The following is a 21,580-nucleotide window of genomic DNA, read 5'->3' on the forward strand; positions in this document are numbered from 1 at the left end:
TGGGATTAAGAGAGCTAGCCTCTCTCGTTGCGCAATAGCTCTACTTTTTTCACTATATATAAAAAAATAGCAATAAATAATTGTGCATAAATATTTTAAAAGATTTAGCATAAAGAAATCGTTACTGAGGCATTGTCGGGCTACTAGAAGAACTGAAACCGGCGAAAAAACTCCGTATGCAAGGAAGAAAGAAAAGATAGGATTTGGGGGGATGAGGTTTTCGGTCTACCGAAACCTGTATTTATAAAGGTCGATCGGTCGATCGATAAGGGGTTCGGTCGCACGATCCCTTAAATTTCTCGTCCTTTTGACCGGTGAGCAGACGTTCGGTCGACCGATAAAAATGTTCGATTGACCGATATATTTACCTTGGCACAGATACAGGGTGGGTGGAGGGTAGTTGAACGGATGAAATTTTATGTTTTCGGTCGACCGAATAATTTAAGTGGGATTTAAAGCAGTTCTATTTGAACGGTCGACCGAACAATTTGTTCGGTCGACGGAACATTTTAATTTTTTTTTTTAATTCTTTCATAATTTTAAGATAATTCTTAATAATGTTAAATAATTTTTAATAATTTTTAATAATTTTAAAATAATTTTAGATAAGTTTAGAATAGTTTAAAATAATTTTTAATAAGTTTTAAAAATTTTTAATAAGTTTTAAAAAATTTTAATAAGTTTTTAAAATAATTTTTAATAAGTTAAAAAATTTTTAATAAGTTTTAAAAAATTTTTAATAAGTTTTAAAATAATTTTTAATAAGTTTTAAAATTTTTTAATAAGTTTTAAAAAGTTTTAAAAAGTTTTAAAATAATTTTAAAATATTTTTTAATAAGTTAAAAAAAATTTAATAAGTTTTAAGAAATTTTTAATAAGTTTTAAAATAATTTTTAATAAGTTTCAAAATAATTTTTAATAAGTTTCAAAATAATTTTTAATAAGTTTTAAAAAGTTTTTAAAATAATTTTAAAATAAATTTTAATAAGTTTTAAAATAATTTTTAATAAGTTTTAAAATAACTTTTAATAAGTTTTTTTAAACAATTTTAAAATAAGTTTTAATAAGATTTAAAATAATTTTTAATAAGTTTTTTTAAAAAAAATTAAAATAAGTTTTAATAAAATTTTTAATAAGTTTAAAAAAATTAAAATAATTTTAAAATAAGTTTTAAAATTTTTTTAATAATTTTTAATAAGTTTGATAATTAATTATAAATTTAAGTTTAAATCAAGGTATGATAATTAATTTTGAATTTAAATTAAAGTTTGAATTAAGTTTAAATTAGGTTTGAGATAATTAAAGTTTGAATTAGGTTAAAGTTTGAATTAAGTTTGAATTATGTTTGAATATAATTAAAGTTTGAATTAGATTTGAATTAGGTTTGATAATTAAAGTTTGAATTAGGTTTGATAATTAAAGTTTGAATTAAGTTTGAATTTAATTAATTTTGAATTTAATTTTGATTTTAAGTTTTAATTTAATTAATCAAGAAAGGTTATTGAACCCATGTTAGAATCAAACTTAGCTTTGGGTTAATCAAGCAGGTGTCCTAAGGATAAACTTTCAGTTCAGTGGCGAGGCATACGACCTACTTGAATATCATTAGACCACTTGCTGAAGGCTTTCCAAACTGTTCCTGCCCAAAGAACTTAATACTAAATTTTGGTCTAACTAGCCCATGTTTGATTGGGGTAGCTTCGGTCAGATCCACTAAGTCTAGTGCACCAGGTAGAATTCCATATTCAGCCTAGACATGCCTTCGACAAAGTTTCCTTGACGTACTATCATCTCAATCCATTCCGATGCTATGTTGTAGGGTTTGGTAAACCTTTTTCATCTAACCGTTCTAAACAGAAAATAAACCTAGTCCTAAGTATTGAGTTTGGTTAGTCAAGTTGGTTGTATTATTTTTCTTCTTGCTCCCCCTGAGTCATAGCTTAGATAAGGTCTATCTAAGTAATAGATTTGACTCTTAGGGACCAAGTATAGATTTGGTTTAATTTGTTTGGTTAAAAATTTTGTTTGAACCCATGCTTGGACTTGCCTTCTAGTATTTTGACTGATTAAGGATAAATATGATTTGTTTGTTTGTTTGGGTTTGTAACCGAGTCCTGATTTGTTGTACACGGCTCGTTGCGATCCAAGTACCATATTTAGACACTTGGATCCCATTTCAAACCTTTCCAACGTTGTCTTGAGTCGCTCGACTTGACCTTTCAAATCGGAATTTTCTTCCTCAAGTTTTTCAACTTGAGTTGAAGTTCCGACTTGAACCCGGTTAGTCGAGTCACTCAAGTTAACTTGTTGCTTAAGATGATCTATTTCCTTAAGTAACAAGTTATTTTGTTTTTCAGATTTCGACAATTTTTTAAACAAACATTTAACTACTTTAAGTAAATTAGACTTGGAATAAATTGTTACCATATTTGGATCTTCTGATCCGTTGCTTTCGTCGGACTCGATGTCGATCTCGGATTCGTACTCTTCGTCGGACTCGGACCCGGAATCTTCGTTTCTTGCCATAAATGCAAGATGGCTTGAGTGCTTTGTTTGTTCCACGTCGGATTCGTCGGAAGAAGTTTCGTCCCATGTTGCTTGAAGAGCCTTCTTTCGTCTTGTTGATTTAGGTCTTTATTCTTTCCGATTTAGGCATTCATTTTTGAAATGCCCCTTCTTGTTGCATCCATAACAGATCACTTCTGATTTGTTCTGGATCAGGTTCGGTGGGATCTTCTTGGTGCTTCTTCTAAATTTCTTCTTAGTCAACAGCCTTCGGACCATGTTGACTAATTCTTCTTCATTCGTTGAGTCCGAGTCTAGTTCGCTTTCTGACTCGATCTTCATTTTTTATTTTGTTTCCTTGCTTGAACCTGCATACAACGCTACACCTTTCTCGACATGGCTTGTGTTAGACTGTTCGTGTAATTCCAATTCACAAAATAACTCGTCTAACTTAAGAATTAAAAGATCTTTGGAAACTCTGTAGGCATCTACAATCGATGCCCACAAAGCATTCCTCGGAAAGGCGTTCAGAGCGTACCTTATAGTGTCGCGGTTTTTCAGGTTGTGTCCGATTAGGTGGAGGTCGTTGAGTATGTCCTTCAGACGAGCGTGTAGTTGCGAGGCCGTCTCTCCAGGAAATATTTTTATATTAAATAAATTTTTTAAAAGTAAATCTCTTTTGTTTACATTCGAGTCGTCGGTTCCTTCGTGTAGTTTGACTAGTGAGTCCCACAATTTCTTGGTGTTGTCGTAGGGATCGACTCGGTTCAACTCCTCCATTGTGAGCCCGCACTAAATGGTGTTGATTGCCTTGTAATTCAGTTGAGCCTTCTTGATCATTTGAGGAGTCCATTCTTCTGGTTCTAAGGTTGTTCCGTCTTTCGTTGGTAGAGTGTAACCTTTTAGGATTGTGAACCAGAGCTCGATATCGGACTTCAAGTAACACTCCATTCTATTTTTCCAATAACTAAAGTTTTCTCCTTTGAACAGTGGAGGGCTTACGGTGCTGTAACCTTCTTGATAAGAATTCGACATCCTAGCAAGATAAGAATTAAGAGAAAAATATTTCCAAGACTTTCGTCTTGGGATTAGTAGTGCTTGAGAAGAAAAATAAAAAAAATCTAAAAGAAAAGAGAAAAGTTTTAAAAAAAAAATGCTTTGAAAATCAGTTAAGAAATTTCAGAGCTAACATGATCTGATACCAATTGATAGATCGAGTAGTTGCGATAGAAGGGGGGAGTGAATATCATTTTTTAAAACTCTTCTTTTCGTATATTAAAAATCAAAGTTAAGCAGCGGAAATTAAACAAAGAGACTCGTTCTTTTACTTCGTTCGGAGCCTAGCTCGACTCCTACTCGAAAGCCCGCGGTCCTTGACCACACCGATGGGCAAATCACTATAACTCTTCTCTCCGAAATCTTCAGAGAGAAGCAGATCGTACAAGTACAAATAGAATAAGATAGTAACAATCCTACTATCTTATTGAAATTAAGTGCAATATAAAAAATATACCGACAAATATGTATAGGTTGAAGCTCGGTCGGCACTTTCGGACGGAGTAGTTTTGTGGAGTCGAAGACTTGTAGCACAATCCGTACGCACAGAGAAGACTTGAAGATGATCAGAAAGTTCTGTCTGGCCTTTGTCTTCAAGCCTATTTTTATAGATGTACTGGAGGTTCGGTCGACCGATCCTATTTTTCGGTCGACCGAACCTGCTCCCGTCTTTCCTAGCTGAAGTTCGAAGCTGGCTCGATCTTTTGCATTTACTGGTCTTTAATGGTTCGGTCGACCGATCATGCCTTTCGGTCGACCGAATAGCCTCCTTCCCTGTTCGTTGTGATTGTGCCGAGATCATCAATTAATGTTGATAAATGTTGATTGAATCGGTCGATCAATCCCCTGGTTCGGTCGACCGATCAGCTTATTTACTTTGTTGCTGATCGATGGTGATGATCTATACTGTGCTGAGTCACTATGGTTCGGTCGACCGATCTGTCGGTTCGGTCGACCAATCTGTCGGTTTGGTCGACCGATCATGCTTTGATCTGACTGGGACTCAGTTCTGATCTGGTCTAATTTCTGTGCTGATTCTGCTTGGTTTGGTCGACCGATCTGCTCAGATCTGCAAAACAGTATTAGGCAAAACATCTTGCAAAACAGAAATTAGTGCAGTAATAGTATAATGCAAGAATAATAATAAGAGACAGTAGAACTGTCTTGATCTCAACTTGAAAACCTTCCCGGTTTCTTTAATTGGATCAACGACCTAAGGTTGTTCCCTTCGGGAACCGGACCTCACTGTCGCTCCTCCAGTTTGTTTACCTCAACCTACCTGCCAAATTTAGATCCTTCAGATCTAGTTTGGACTTTTCACTCAGCCTTGATCGGCTCCCCAGGACTTTTCCTTTGATCTTTGATCCTCCAGACCTCTCGATCACACCGCCAAGTATCTGGTCCCCTCGACTCACTTGGACTTGCACCTGGGTTCCACGATCTACTAAGATTTCTCCTGCCTAGCTTAACTAGGTCTTTCCCGGTTGAGTAAACATCCTGCACACTCAGTCAACTTGTTAGATCACAAGAAGACTTAACTTGAACCTTTGACAACATTAAAACTTAGGTTTGATTTTGGTGCAACTTGCACCAACACATATCAACTCCTGGGTCAGGTTTCTAGATCTAGTTCTGGTCAGGTCTCCAGATCAACTCTTGGTTAGGTCTCCAAATCAACCCAGGCCTCCAGATCATAACTCCTGGTCAGGCCTCCAGATTACTTCCTGGCCAGATCTCTAGATCAAATCCTGGTCAGGTCTCCAGATTAAATCCTGATCAGATCTCCAGATCAACTCCTAGTCAGGCCTCTAGATCAAATCCTGGTCAAACCTCCAGATCACTTCTCGGTCAGACCTCCAGACTCTCGCCCCAGTACAAGTTATAAGTGAGCTTGCTCTCATGACCAACGACCTCTCGGTCGGGATTCCACACTCTTGCCCCAGCGCGAGTTATAAGTGAGCATGCTCTCACACCTGCAAACTCTCGCCCCAACGCGAGTTATAAGTGAGCATGCTCTCACGCCTCCAGACTCTCGTCTTAGCGCGAATTATAAGTGAGCATACTCCCAGGCCTCTAGACTCTCGCTCCAGCATGAGTTATAAGTGAGTATGCTCTCACGCCTCCAGACTCTCGCCCAAGTGCGAGTTATAAGCGAGCATGCTCTCGCAACCAACAACCTTCCAGTTGGGTTCTAAACTGTTATCCCAAAGCGAGTTATAAGCGAGCATGCTCTCGCGACTAACGACTTCTCGTTTGGACTCCAGACTCTCGCCCCAGTGCGAGTTATTGTCACTCTATCGGTATTTTTCTCGATCACGATCACGACTCTGCTTGTCCATTATTCTCTCGATTACTTGGTCACGATTTACTGTCGCTCGGTCAGCATTTTCTCGGTCACACTCACGGCTCCGCACGATCATCATTCTCTCGATTACCCGGTCAAGATTTTTTGATTGCTAGGTCGACATTATTCGATTGCACGATCGCGATTTACTATCGCTCGGTCGACATTTTCTCAATCACACGTTTGATACCGCTCGCCCATCGTCTTTCGACCCACTCAACATTTTTCGATTGCTTGGTCATCATTTTTCAATTCCTAGGTCGGCATTATTCGATTGTTAGATCGTGATTTATTGTCGCTCGGTCGGCATTTTTTCGATCGTGCCCTCGGAACCCTTTGCTCGTCATCTTTCGACTTGCTCGACATTCTCCCTATGGCATGGTCGACATTCACCTCATTCATCACTCCCACCTCCGTTCGTCGCTCTACCCGACGTTCATCGTTCGCATCTCACTTGTTGCTCTACCAGGTGCTTGCAATTCGTCGCTATTCATTTGATGTTATACGGCAAGCCGAGCGATCATACTCTGCATTCAGGACGGATTTCGCTTTTCATTTGGCTGGGTCTAGTCAGTCGGACTTGCGCCTCCTCCAACTATACTTAAAGGAGAGACTTGTGATATAGATATAACTCAAGGGTAGAGTGGGAATTAGGAGGGAGAAGGAGGGCATTTTGGTCATTCGATTGTATCCCCTTTTAGGGCATTGTTCATGCGAAAATTGGGGGGGGGGGGGGGGGTTGTTTTGTGGCTTGCTCCTGCCGCCGCCACTGCCATAGGGTGGCTTAACCTTTTCCTCATGGACGCCGGCTAGTGGAGGTCCGCTTCTTCTCAGCCCTCTTCCACAATGGTGAGGTCGACACCCTCTCGCCGTCTTCGCCCTGAGTCAGACACCACCGCATTCGATGGCCAAGAGCCCCCGCTCCCTCAACCTCTTCCTTTCCACGCTTGCTGCCCAAGCTGCCTCTACCTCTCCATGTCGCGGCCAAGGCTGCCACTACCCAAGCACAGATGTTGCCTTGGAGTTTTTCAATTGCATCCCCTCGCCAACGCTAACACCTCCTCTTCTCCCTGCTTACGCACGCCCCCCCTCTCTCACGCTCTCTCGCCTTCGCCGCTGATGGGAGCACGCTTCTGACTCTGACCGCCTTCGAGGCTGGTTGCCCCTTTCTCCTCACACCGCTGCCAATGCTGCACTCCGCCACCTCATGCACATCGATGCCGCCTTCACCGCATCCATCGGCAAGCGTTGAGCACCTTTTCTCCGACGTTCCTCTCTTCGTTCAAAGGTCATCTCTCATCGCCGTCGGCCTCCTCACTGCCGCCGCTGCTTCCAACGATCACTGCCTACCCTCTACAGCGTTAAGGGCGCAACTCTTCGCTGGCCAGCCCCTTGCCACCACCATCGACCAGTGCCCACAACCACCTCCAACGGTCGTCGGCATCCCATCTCTGCCTCCCTCTCCCTCCTTACTGGTGCCCTTCTCTCTGATGTTCACCGTCATCCGACGTTGCCCTCCAAGGTCGCCGCCCACCTTACTGTCGTTGTGAGGTCACCGGCTGACCATGCCATCTCAAAATCTGCCCCGAGCCGCTGTCGGGTCCCATCGTCACAAATGGCCTATGAGCTACAACCATGCCCCATCGTCATAGACGGCCTCCGATCCACATTGTCATACACTTCTGACGTCGATTCGGTATCTGACCCACGTTGACGAGCGTCTTCGGCACTATTCTAGCCATCGAGCCATTGTTGTGTTCTGGCCTTCAAGCCGCGGTTGTATTTGTTAGAGTGTATACTAAAAGCCTAGCTTTTGGTATAAACATTTATATAGAAATAAGAATCACATTGGTCAAATGTCTACATTTATGATAGATGTAGTTGCTCAATTAATTTATATTGTAGATAACATGGTGTGTGGTGTCACACACAGAAGATCATGTTATCGGTTCCTTATAAATTATAAACAGTAGCTCACGACCAAGATGGAAAGGAACAAACCATTGGAAGGTCGTAGTGTAATTAGGTATTAGTTTATCTTAACTATATAATTACACTAGTACACTTAAAGTGTATTGAGTAGGACCATTTGAGGTCGTTCCTTTTATACTGACTTTATGAAGGAACAAAGACCTCAGTTATTATGGAAGTGTGTGCTCTTAATCCTAATATAATAACAAGCACATATATTTGATATTTATTTCTTTAATTTATCAATGGGTGAGATTTAGTTCGATAAATCAATAAGCCTGATAAGTTGGGAAATGATATCACTTATAGTGTGTGTTATTGATTATAGAAGGAAACTGTGTCCTAGTGATCTAGGTTGAGAATGTCCCTAAGAGGAGCTCATAAGGATTGTCATGTTAAACCCTGCAGGTGGACTTAGTCCGACATGAAGATGAAGTTGAGTGGTACTACTCTTGGAGCTAGATATTAATTAAGCGAGTTGTCAGTAACTTACTTAATTAGTGGACATTTGTTATCTTAAACACAGGGAGACTAACACACTCATAATAAAAAGGAGCCCAAAATGTAATTTGGGATTGGTGCGGTAGTTCAATAATAGTTCTTTAGTGGAATGAATTATTATTGATGAAATTAAGTTGTGTGTTCGGGGCGAACACGGGATGCTTAATCGGGAGACCAAAACCAATTCCTCCTCTCGGTCCCTATCGTAGCCTCTAGTATATAGAGATTTATACCCACCACATACCCACCTTCTTACCCATCCAATGGGGCCGGCCAAGCTAGCTTGGAACCCAAGCTATGGCCGGCCAAGACCAAGTGGATGAGCCATGTAGGTGGCCGGCCAAAGCTTGGGTCCCAAGCTTAGGTGGCCGGCCACTAGAATATTAAAAAGGATTTTTATTAAAATTATTTCTTATGTGGATATCATGATTTTAAAAGAGAGTTTAAAAATTAAAAATTTCCTTTTATAGCTTTCTACAAAAGATTAAGAGAAGAGATTAATCTCTTTCCTTATTTGTAGTTTAAAAGGATGGTTTTAATTTTTGGTAAAAACTTTCATAATTTGTAAATCATCTACATGTTTAAAAGAGAGTTTAAAATTTGAAATCTTTCCTTATTTGTTGATTAAAGGAGGATTTTAAATTTTAAGAAAACTTTCCTTTTTAACCATGTTCATGATTTAAAAGAGAGTTTAAAAATTAAATATTCTCTTTTATAAGTTTCTACAAGAGATTAAGAAAAGATTTGATATCTTTCCTTATTTGTAGATTAAAAGAGATTTTAATTTTTAGAGATAACTTTCTTTTTATCCACATGTTTAAAAGAAAGATTTTAATTTATAAAATTTCCTTTTTATTAACCAATCATGAAGGGATGAAAATTATTGGAGAAATTTTTTATAAATTTCTAGAGACAAATTAGGAAGTTTTAATTAATTAAAACTCTCCTTGTTTGTAGCTTTAATATGGCCGGCCATATTAATTGATGAGAAGAAAATTATTTTTAATTAAATAAATTTTCTTTTTCAATGGCAAAAGAATTAAGGAAATTTTATTAAATTTTCCTTATTTGCCAAGACCAAGGATTATAAAAGAGGGGGTAGAGGAGGCTTCATGGTGAAGATCTCTATTCTATTTTTTCTTCTCTTTTTTCCTTGGTGGTGTGACCGGCCCTATTTCTCTCCTCTCCTCTTGTTGGCCGAAACTCATCTCTTGGTGGAGCTTTTGTTTGTGGCCGGATCAAGGAAGGAGAAGAAGGAGAAAAAGCAAGCCTCATCTCTAGCATCCCTTGGAGCATTGGTGGTGGCCGAAATTCTTCATCCTTGGAGGAGTTTATTGTGGCCGAAATCTAGAAGAAAGAAGGAAGGTGGAAAGGTGGTTCTCATCTCGGAAGATCGTTGCCCACACAACGTCCGAGGTTAGAAGAGGAATACGGTAGAAGATCAAGAAGTCTTTCTAAAAGGTATAACTAGTATTTTTTCTTTCCGCATCATACTAGTTATTTTTGGAAATAATACTAAATACAAGAGGCATACGATTCTAGAGTTTCGAATTTTTTTCGATATAGTGTTCTTTTATTTTTCTTTTCCTTGTGATTTGATTGTTCTTTTCGGTTAACCTAAAGTTATTTTAGGAAATTAAATATTAGCTTTCCATAAAAGGTTTTGTCTAGTCGGTGGTGGTTGCTCCCATATCCAAGAAGGTCATGTGCCTCGCCACGTCAGTACTGGGAACCAATTATGGAAATTAATATTTAATGGAATTAATAACTTAAGGTGACTTGGGTCGAACGTGTTAAGTTCCGCAGGAGATCCAAGTCAAAACCTAAAAGAACAAATAGATTAAGTTTTGGATCAAACGTGTTAAGTTCCGCAGGCGATCCAAAATTTAATTTAAAAGAACACATAGTAGCTAGGAAAAGGTTCAGACCTTTGTACAAAATTTTTGTACAGTGGAACCTCTAGGTTTTCCGAGTAGCAACCAACAGTATTTCAGACTGTGTGATTTGTGTCTAGCCTTCTTGTTGTTATAGCCCGGTATACGTGTCGAGATCCTATTCCGGCCTGCACGCCGATGTCTTTGTTTGACCGTTGCGGGCCGACTTGATGGGGGGTTGAATATCCTGTAAACACAAAAATAAAAAACCAACCCTTCTCGAACTCTCAACAAAACACTTGCATAAATAAATTAAACAAATAAACTAAAAGTAAGAGACACGAGATTTACTTGGTTACAACCGGGGAAGTTGTTAATCCAAGGAAAATGAAGCGCACTAGAATATCTCCTTCAGGCGGAGAAGCCTCTTACAGCGTTTAAGCACAGAACAGAAGCTCAACTCTAAACTTAAAGCACACAAGCATTGGAATTACAATTCTTGAGTTCGTTGAACAGCTTTTGGACCAAGACTATATTTATAGCCTTGGTCGTGGCGCCCTGAGGGTTTTGGCCGCCCTAGGGGGGATAAACTTTATCCCCCAACGTCCAGATCAAGTCAAAACTCGATCTGGTCAAAAGTCAACTCCGGGCGCCCCGGGCGGGGAAAGTCAACCCCGTTGACTTTTTTCAACCCGGGTCTTCTGCTCCAGTTCCGTTCACCTCAGACCGAGTCTTTCGCTCGCTTGGGTGATCTTTGCCATCCGGAATAGGGTTCACCCGAACCCAACTTCCGGTCTTCTCGAGCAGGCTTCCGCTCCGGCTTCTCGTCCCTCTGAATCGTCGCGTGGTTCCTTCTCGTCCGTCAGCGTACTCATCTGCAGTCTTCGTCCCTCAGTCGCACCCCGTGCCGTCCTTTTCGCTAGTTGCGTCTCTTGCTCCTCGAGCAGTCTTCCGCTCCGGCTTCTCGTCTCTCGGAACCACCACACGCTTCCTTTTCGTTCGTCGGTGTACTCTTCCGTAGCGCCTCATCCCTCGGACGCATCGCGTGCCGTCCTTCTCGTTAGCTACGTCTTCCGCTCGACTACATGTGCTCCTAAGCTCCTGCACACTTAGACACAATGTTAGAAAAACACAGGACCTAACTTAACTTGTTAATCACACCAAAACAACATTAGGGTTCCAACAGTCCTATCCCGATCTGTGTGCTAGTGTCCTATCTCGGCCTACATGCATCTTATCCCGACCTGTATGCCGAGGTCGCATCCAGTTTAGTGCCACAACGTCTGGCTCCGCGTCGTCAGATCTAGCTCTCCAGTTTGCTTATAGTCATTTGCTCTTCCGGATCATGACAACTCGAGTAACGTCCCATCCGAGGGCGCCCCCTGGGCCAGGGTACGTTCTCCGTACTCACTCTACATTCATTTCATTATTATGCGTCTTAATCTGTTACTTATATACTCGTTGGATCTGCCTCGAGCATCGGGTTCCAGGGACTAAGGCGACCCGGTTGCTGGCTGCAGGTAGCGTTGACCAGAGGACTTCTGACGACTTGGTCAACATAGAAGCCCTCTTAGCATACCCCCCTTCGGGACGTCGCGATTCAGTCAACATTCCATCCACCTCACCCGGCGGTCTGTCTGACTCAGATTCCGGACAAGATCAGAAAGATATAGCAATAGTCTCGCTGCTTGGTCGAGCGGGGTAGTCACTCGGCCGGAACTCCTCCGTTATGTCAGCCTTAGAGATAACAATGGTCCCGTTGCTTGGCAGAGCGAGGTAGCCGCTCGGTCGGGACTCCTCCGCTCTATCGGCTTCAGCTGCTCTTCCTTGTGGTGATTGGGCGTAGTAGTTTGTCCCTCCTGATCGGACAAGCTCTTCGATCTCCTCAGTGTCCTGCCGTTCCGCACTAAGCGTCTAGCTGTATTACCGTATTATCCCGAGCTGGTCGTGTGGGTTAGCTCGGACAAGCCTTTTGCCGATCGAACACTGTAGGCCTCGACCGGCTGTTGTAGTCGGCCTCCGCTCGGACACTGTAGGCGAGCCTTTTGACATCTTGATGTTGATCATCTTGACTTTGATCTCCACTTCAACATTTGACCCGTGCCTAACAGATCCCCTTTATCGCCGCATCAATGGAGATGCTGATTGATAAACGAGAAGAAAATAAATTAATCATACTTGCAGAGTAGAGAACGGGATATCTCTCTTTTGTTCATCCTTCAGATAAGACGACACAGGACTAGCATGGATAAGAAAAGTAGACTTCCTGTTGTAATTAGGAATCACAGTAGGAAGTCTTAGAAAATAACTCTTTATTTAGGAAACGAATCAGCTGTTTTAAAATCTGCAAGCTATCGGATATGAAAGATTCCATGTATCTGTGGGATTTTCTACAAACTAGATTTGTCATTTGTAGGATTCAGGAAGGCTGTGAGATTTCATACTGCCCTTAAGTTGGGTTATGTATGTTAATCCATTTAATGGAAGAGCCTTTTTAGGATGTTGCCAATCTGAAGAGTAGAGACTACCTTAACGAATCAACCTACTTCTTTTACAGCCATGCTCAGTATTGTGATGCACCTGGATCTAACAAATTAAAAAAAAAAAATTGCTATCCACATGTGGTGGGTAAACCATTTATCAATTTTTAGAAATCGACTCCACCATTACATTAATAATTTCATGCGTCCAATATTTAAGCTGCGCCGTAGGAGGATCGGGATCCAAGGATCCCACAAAAGTTTTCTAAGGACATGAGGTGATAATGTTCATCTAGCAACCCTCATCAAAGCCCCAACAGCCTAGCAGGGTCCACCACCCAACTCCCTTTTCGGTCTTTCCTCTGGGGTGTCTCCATTTCCCCAACCCTAATCCTTTCCTCCACTTACGCCACTACCCTCATTTCCAGGGTAAAAGCTGCATCCAACTCAAGCTGCACTTACTGTGCATCTTCCACCAGTGCCACGACTGCGAAGAAACTTCTCCATCTCGAGTGTGCATTGCTCTTGAGACTGATCGAATGTGAGGTTTGCCATTGTTTCTCGATGTGGAACTGGAAGATCTACATTTCGTTTCTCATAGTTCTTCTGCCCGTTGTCTCAGCCCAAATTGACAATGGTACTTCCTCCTCATTTTTTCTTCTTACAGATTGGCTCTAGTTAGCATTTTATCCCTTCTGTTCACTGAGAAGTTACTAGTAGAGATGTAATTTGTTAGATTTGTAGTTTGATTCTACTAGGATCGGGATTAATTGGGTTCCTTAAAACTACAATTCTTGCACCTGATCTTGTTTGTTCCAGGAAATCCTGCAAACCAAATTGTGAACTTGATAAACAAGAATAGAACAGCCACCAAGTTGCCAGAACTCTCGAACAGCGCAGGACTAGGCTGCATGGCCTTGCAGCTGTTACTGAAATGCACCAAAAACTGCACCGGAAACAACACGCTCGACTGCCGCCCTCCCGAAGTCGACATCACTGAGGTCTATGCGCCCAACTGCGGGGTAGAGTTGCCGACCGTGGAGTCCATCTCCGGCCACATCTTCGGCTGCTACTGGGACCGCCAAGTAGACCCAGAGCAAGCCTTCACGGGTGTTCTAGTCCCAAACAACAGGTCACTCTCTCTTCTGCAAAGCAAAGAGCACAATGAGATCGGAGTTGGCTATGTCGGAGAGGACCGCCAGGGGCCGTTCCTCTGGTGCATCTTGTTTAGCAATGGGAGCTCCAGATCCAGCTTTGTTCTTGAGGGTGGAAAAGGGATTGAGCAGAGGACTGGCTGCTTCAGTGGGGCAAATGTTACATGCAGTGCAGGGGAGGTGCTAATGGTGCAATTGAACATTCTGGTGGTGGTGGTGGTGTTGATATTTTGCTTAGTTCTTCAACTGGTGGTAGTAGTTTGATGAGTAGTGGAGGTGATTGTAGTTTGTTCGGGAAGCTTTTCTTTTTATGAGAACAATCAATTCAAAGTTGGAATTGGTTTTGTCAGGTTGAAAATACATAGAGAGTATGCTTGTTTAGTTCTTCCCTTCTGAATTGGACTTTGATAAAGGTTTGTCGATAGTTTTATCTTTAGAACTCGCAAGTTTTCTTCAGAGGACCCATAAAATATAATGAAGCAACATGAGCAAGATCCTTGGGATACTAGTCGTTGTGAATGAACTATGTTCTAGTACCAGAAGAATTCCAGGATGAAGGGGAGCTTGCACACTAATTTGCGTGAGGCCCCCTTTGCCTGAGTTATGCTTTAAGTTTGAGAAGTTAAAATGAAACTTGTCCTAAATTTTATAGGTGTACCTTAGTTTTGCTGCAATCAGCCTGAGGAGCTGTCGGAATGAACATTCGTGAAACATAGCAGAGGAAACTCACTCACTGAGAGAGAGAGAGAGAATTTTGAAAATCATTAAATAGATGTGTAAAATCAACAGATGGGAGAGACATAGCAAAGGAAACTCACTCACTAGAGAGAGATACAATTGATGTGTAAAAGCAGTGGCTGATCAGCGGAAAGAAGTGCTAACAGACGAGGTGGTAACGAGGCCAGATAATAATCCAACAAGCGCAGCACTGTTGTAGGTACTAGGTTCACTCTGCATCGAGTTGTTTCGGAGATCAATATAGGAGTCGTTCTTAAATGGTCCGCCCACAAGCGCTCCCTGGGCTACATTTGGATTTGGTTCAGTAGAAGAGAGCCACTGGAAACCATTACATCCCGTGGTGGCGTCCGCGGGGATTGATGCTCCCCTGTGGTGAACCTGTTGCGGATAGCTGTTTCCATATCCCACAAGGTAACTAAGCTTCATTGGATTGTCACCCAAGATGTAATCAACCTGATAACACAAACCAACTGTTAAGCAGAGATTTTGGAATGCCTGATACTAATCATATAGTCATCAGCTATTCGACTTATTAACATCATTTTGACCGACAACGAGAGGCGTGTGAGAATCACCTGGGATGTAGCAAAGCTTCGAAGATCAGAGGGAGTAAAAGTTTTCCCACTGCATTGGATTTTTGGCGTGCTAGAAGTAAGCATGTAGTCACTGTAAACAACAGCCAAGAATGATGCAGCCACAGGATGTTGAAGAGCATCCCACTCATCTATCCATACCAAGCCACCTGTGGTATGAAAACTCAACGTTTAGGATATGAACAGATTGCCACATCGCAACTGACCCTTCAATACACACACATATATAAGATTGATGAGTCATAGTCTCGCCTGTATAAGCTCTTTTCCAAGAAAACTGCAAAAATTATTATTATTATTATTTTAAAAAAAGTGATTCTAGATAAGTAAGTTCTTACTATATTCTGCCAGTAACTCAACATTTATGAGGAAAAATGAAAATGCATGAATAGAATATTTATGGCAGTTACTACAATTCTAAGATAATGTGCCGGTGGTGCATGTACCTTCTGTTCTACTGGAAGTGGCCGTCGGGGAATCTGGTAACAAGCCGCATATAACAGCTTCAGCTGTTTCTCTATACGATTGGAGGTCCTTCATTTCCCCACTCGACAATTGCCTTGAACCAAAGAAATGTACTCTGGACAAAAGTACCTGCACAGCAGATTGTAAATAACTTCGACAACTTGAAAATTACAGGTCCTGATCCTGATTGTATTTTAGCAATATAGCAATCAAATAAATCTTTTGAGCTGTCAACTATTTAGTAGTATTTATGAAGCAGTTAAATAGTATTATTCATTAGACAATCATGTTACATTAAGAGGCAGCACGGAACGGTTTTAGGATCTAAATGGTTGCATCATCGAGCAGAAAATAAAAAAAAATGACTGCAGCAGATGGAAACTGGAAAGAATTTAGATGAATCAGTTTGAATTCTTAAAGGAGTATATAACTTCATGAACAAGAATATGTACCTGAGTACCGGCACGTTTGTCATCCCAGCTGAACCAAGTTGGTCTGCCCCAGTCAGCAAAAGAATTTCCATTCTTTACAGTCACGTAATCTAGATAACTTTGGTCACCAGTGGCATGATAAAGCCAACTAGCTGCCCACAAGAGTTCATCCCCATATCCAGTAGAATTATAGAAATTCTGGACCTTTGGAATGCTGTCGCTGTAGATACCTCTATAATTATTCGCAAAAGTAAATAATTTCTTGGCATGCTGAAGGAGCAAATCTGAATATCTACTGTCAGTACTTTTGAAAACCAAGGAAGCTGCAGCCATGGCTGCAGCAGTTTCAGCAGCCACATCACTTCCAGGTGCAGTTTTGTTAATCTGTGTCAGCGGTCTATTCTCAGCCATTGTTTCTGCTCTTTCCCAACATTTGTGGTCTATATCAGGATCTCCTACCTGCAACAAAGAAAAAGGACAAACCAAAAAATCAGTCATAGTGTTAAAGAGAGGACAGAATACCAGGATCTTATGAAAAAAATATAAGAAATTAAGAATTGGCTGAAGCTCTTTCCATATCAAGGTACAACATAATTGCCGTATCAACAAGATGCATGATTATTTTTCTGCAAAGGAAGTGATTAAGTGGTGCAATATGGGAGCCAAGGAAAGAAGGATGTTAGCACTCTAAAGCGAGTGATTTCACTTACAATGAAGGGTTTAGGGGCTGCACTGAGTCCTGTGTCAACTGCTTATTTCTCACAATAGCAAATATTACCAAGAACTTACATAAGGTACAATTGAAGTTACACTTTCAAACAACCTAATTAAAAATTAATCCTGGATGACATAAGTATCCAATGCCAAACGTGTTCATTTGCTGTCATATTGATAAAAAAGATAGTAATAATAAAAAAAACAAAGTAACAAAAGGACTAGAATTGCGTGGTATAGTCCTGGCTTCTTTTGCAGTTAACCATTGAACAAATTTCCCTCTGCATGGACAAAAATAACTATTGGTTAAAAAAAAAGGGGTAAAAGATTTCATTGAACTCTGAGTTTCCCATTTTTTTCAAATTGTCTTTTAGAGTTTTAAATTGTCAAAATTCCCTCCCCCTCCTTTAACATTTTATCATTTCACCACTAATCATTGCTGCTATTATTTTACTAGACGGGCAAGTGATGTGACACACATGTGGCACACTACCGCGTCATTATTCTCATAGATCAATTAATTATGATCATGGTTAGAGGATGAAATGATCAGAGGCTGTAAGATCCAGAAGGTATTTTTTTGACACTTTGCACCTTCAGGGGTAATCTGAAAAGGATGTAAAATTCAGGTGGCAAAATAAAACATTTCCTACAAAAAACCAGCAGCGTAATAAATCAGATCATGCGTGGAGAAATAGAAGTGAATTAAGAATCTATCTACAAGCCAAGCCAAGCCATACCATAGGTACAATTTAAACATATCCCATGCATTTTGCCTAAATTGCTTTTCCTCTTCGACTCAAAAACAGATCTTGAAGAAAAGTCAGGATGATGAAAATGCCCAATTCACAAACATTCCATGAAATCAAAAGCCACCTTAGAGAATTATGAAAGTTGAATATCTCACTTTGGTGCCCTGATTTATGCCAAAAAAGAAATAGAAGAGCATGCAACTCCTAATCACCTGGACAAATAACACATTGTCAGAAGGGTGGGCATTAATCAAATAATCTGTGATCCACTTGAGAGCATCTAGAGCTGGATCCAGCTGCTTGGCAGTAGACATTTGATCTCCATATTCAAGAATTGACCACGATAACACTGTTGCAGTATATGCCATCGGAAAACCAAATTTCATGTGGTCACCTGCATCATACATTCCTTTTGAGAGGTCTAGTCCTGCCTGATTTCCGTCGTCCAAAGCCGAGTCCCCTCTCCAAGTGATTTTATTATCCACCAGTTTACCAGCTGCAGATCATCAATAAACAAGGGTCTGTGATTCCCACATTGTGCAGAGGAAAAAAATGGAAATCCGATCTGTTTAGATGTGAATAATTATTTCACTGTCAAAGTCAATGGCCTGTGAGAATTCTCATAATCGATTCTAACCATACAAAAAAAAGGGAAATTTTCTAGGTTGGAAAAAGAAGGCAATTAAAATATTCAATCCTTTTGCAGCCAGCAAGTAATCCGAAAGAAGAAGAAGATAACCATTAACATAGAGCAAATTTCGCCAAGTTGTCGGTATGAGGTGTGAAGAACTACACATTGCACTACGGAATACATAGGAGAAATTAAAAAGAAAAGAGATAGAGAGATAAATTAAATGCACAGCCCAGCAAATCCCTTTCACAATAAAAGATGTAATCTTAAATGTGAATAAGAGAGGAGCAAAGGATCAGAAGCGGAATAGAGTTACCGAGCATACACTTTTGAACTTGGAAGAACTGCAGAGCCACGCCTAGCGCATCAGCATACTTCTGGTCGAGGCTCCCGGGCGGCCCCGGCACCGGGAGCACATCTCTGTGGCGGTGCTTCTTCACGACGGCGAAGACGACTGCGGCGACAACCAGCGCCGCCACCACGAGCACGATCAGCCACCCGGTGCACCCCCTCGTGTATTTCGCACCCATTCTCCCACCTCCGCTTCCCCCTAGCTCGAACCCAACCCCGCCTACGGCGGACACGCAATGGTCTTCAGACCTCAGATTCCGCAGGCAATGCAGCGCGACGAGATCGAATCGAGAGGAGGCGGCGAAGGTTTTGGCGTGTTTATAGATCTGGAAAAAGGAGGAAAATCAAGAATGAACTAGCGCAGCTGTGTGGGCGACCAGAGGCAGAAAACGACGAGTGATCGCTCGTTAACTTCTACTGCGTAGGTAACGCCGACACAACGTTATACTTGATCTGAATCCGATACCCGCTTAACGGCCGTCCGAATTGCCTTGATCTTGATCCGTCAGCTGATGTGGGCCCCAGGCTCAACGAGGGGCCAACCACAAGGTAGGGCCTAGGGATGCAATGAGGTCGGTAGCGGATCCGCTGGATCGGCTCACAAGCAAATCAGTGTTTTTGTGCGGATAAATCAAAAGGGTTGGTGAAAAATTGAATGCCAGATCCGATCCGAAAATCCAAACCGAAGCGGTCCAAAATTGAATGCCAGCGTCAGGCCTTTTTGTACGACTAGCTGACAAGACGGCCATTTATTTTTTTAATAAATAAATAATTATTTTTAAAAAAATATATATAGACATTGAAATATCTAAGGGTAAAATAGATAAAAATCATCGATCACAATTTAAATTTTGCATGTAATCTCCGCTCATAAAAAAACTTTATTTCCACTCTTTGTATGTAAAGTTTTATTTGCTTCAACTCCTTCATGTAAATATTGTGACCTAATTACCCTCAGATTTTTTAGATCCAAAAGGTCCAAAAATGAATATATTTCTTCTTAAACTCAGCACTTTACATTAGAATCGAGTATATTTTCTATTAAATTGAGCATATTTTTTTTTCTGTTTTAATATAATTCCTCCTAAATTCAGCACCATGTAAAAATAAAATCTAGTATATTTTCTATCCAATTAAATATCATTTAAAAAAAATATAGTATATTTTCTATCCAATTGAGTATCATTTAAAAAAATCTAGTATATTCGAGTATATTTTCTATTAAAATTACCCTTCATATTTTTTAGGTATAAATAGTCTAAAACTGAATATAATTCCTATTAAATTCAGCATTTTAAACAAGAATCGAGTATATTTTCTATTAAATTGAGTACGACTTTTTTCCTATTTAATATAATTTCTCCTAAATTCAGTACCATTTGAAAAAAATTTAATATATTTTTCATCCAATTGAGTAACATTTAAAGAAAATCTAGTATATTTTTCATCCAATTGAGTATCATTTAAAGAAAATCTAGTATATTTTTCATCCAATTGAGGTGGAAAAAGAATCGTACTCAATTTGATAGAAAATATACTAAATTCTAGTTTAATGTACTTAATTTAACAGGATTTATACTCATTTTTAGAATTTTTATATTTAAAATATCAGGGGCAATTAGGTAAATATATTAGACTAGGGAGTGAAAATAAAAAAATTTTCCAATGGGGAGTGCATGCAAAGTTGTGTTTGCTAATGGGGACTGCATGCAAATTTATATATAATTAGAAAGGGTTTTGATCCGGTGGTAAGGATCGGGGGCCCACATAGGAAGGGGTCAACGACACGGGAGAGTCAAAGTCAAGATCAGACCTGGGACCCGGCTGATCGGGGGGAAGTCACCTGGCCGACCGATCCGAGTAAATCCTAGGCCGGCGCGAAGATAGCTCGACCTCGGGTCGAGCTTCCGACGCTCACAAGTTTCCCTTATAGAGGAACCGTTATGCCGAGCGGTCGATCCGCTCGGACGAACTGCAGATCAACCAGCTTGTACTCCCGTCCAAGTATGTGACCGAGCGGCCTTCTCGCCCGGTCCGATGCGCATACATACCCGAGCGCCATGGAGGTCGAGCGGACATCCCGTCCAGCCCAGTAAGAGACAAAAGACTTAGAAGAGGACAAAAAGGGCAGCTAGTGATATCATTCTTGAGACACCTACCGTCGACAAATAGCATGGTCGGCGATCGGACCATACAGAGGATCGTATAGTGGAAGTTTTCACTGTCATGGTAGAGATATGCTCAGACGGTTGCGGTATGGAGTCAGGCACGCTTTTCTGACACAACCATTCTGAGGTATGCTTTGAGGAGCGTGCACACCTCGAGAAGCGTGTACACGCCTCTCCGGGGTCCTATATAAAGACCTCCAGACTTCGGCAGAGGTATGCTTTGCTCATCCACTGTAGCCACAGTCTCGTTATTTTGCCTCTGGTTCATCTCGCCATTGCATGACTTGAGTGTCGGAGGGGCGTCGCCGGGAACCCCTTCCCGGCCCAGCTTTGTTGCAGGTCCACCGGAGGTCCACGTCATTGCGGAGATCACCTAAAGGTAGCAGAGAGCGTCACGCCCCCAATTTTCATAGACTCAACGCTCGGACAGGATCAAATTGGCGGCGTCTGTGGGAACACACCTGAATCCAAGTAGAGAATATGGAAGGAACCGGACGACCGCACACCGTGACGCTCTCTCAGGAGGAACTCGACGCTCTAATTGAGGCACGAGCGGCCAAGATCGTGGAGCAGCAGCAGCAAAAGGCGCTAGCCGAGCAGCTAGCACAGCAGGCAACATCAGTATCAGGCGGTCGGGCGGTCGGGCGGTCGAGCGCGCGCGAGAGGACCGACCGGAGCAGCTCTCAGTATGGGGGCAGAACAAAGGTCCGACCAGTACTCAAGTGGAAGCGCCGCCCGCCCCGATACCTTTCCATCGGGCCTTGTTTCAAATGCCAACAGAAGTCGCGCAAGCCAATCTCGACCAGGGGTCTTCATCCGACTAGACACCCGTTCGTGACGCAAGGAAGGGCA

The 21,580-nt window shown here is 41.4% G+C and overlaps 2 protein-coding genes across 5 annotated transcripts; one reads left to right on the forward strand and one right to left on the reverse strand.

Annotated features, from left to right (window-relative positions):
- Positions 1–13,058: 13,058 nt before the first annotated feature.
- On the forward strand, positions 13,059–14,278 carry LOC122016606. Its single transcript, XM_042573963.1, has 2 exons — positions 13,059–13,368; positions 13,551–14,278. Exons 1-2 carry the CDS (start codon positions 13,296–13,298, stop codon positions 14,147–14,149), a joined length of 672 nt encoding a protein of 223 aa, XP_042429897.1. The 5' UTR covers positions 13,059–13,295; the 3' UTR covers positions 14,150–14,278.
- Positions 14,279–14,312: 34 nt separating this feature from the next.
- On the reverse strand, positions 14,313–18,967 carry LOC122016605 (endoglucanase 24-like). Of its 4 annotated transcripts, none has more exons than XM_042573960.1 (7): positions 18,526–18,967; positions 17,791–18,074; positions 16,134–16,571; positions 15,663–15,810; positions 15,199–15,365; positions 14,708–15,076; positions 14,313–14,618 (listed from the first exon to the last, which is right to left on the reverse strand). In XM_042573960.1, exons 1-6 carry the CDS (start codon positions 18,737–18,739, stop codon positions 14,747–14,749), a joined length of 1,581 nt encoding a protein of 526 aa, XP_042429894.1. In that variant the 5' UTR covers positions 18,740–18,967; the 3' UTR covers positions 14,313–14,618; positions 14,708–14,746. The 4 variants fall into 4 exon arrangements, with proteins under 4 accessions (XP_042429894.1, XP_042429895.1, XP_042429892.1 ...); XM_042573961.1 differs by having other exon boundaries at positions 14,704–15,076; XM_042573958.1 differs by lacking the exon at positions 14,313–14,618 and having other exon boundaries at positions 14,620–15,076; positions 18,526–18,966.
- Between the last annotated feature and the right edge of the window lie 2,613 nt (positions 18,968–21,580).

The sequence above is a fragment of the Zingiber officinale genome, chromosome 8B (assembly GCF_018446385.1).
Source record: "Zingiber officinale cultivar Zhangliang chromosome 8B, Zo_v1.1, whole genome shotgun sequence".
Lineage (NCBI taxonomy): Eukaryota > Viridiplantae > Streptophyta > Magnoliopsida > Zingiberales > Zingiberaceae > Zingiber > Zingiber officinale.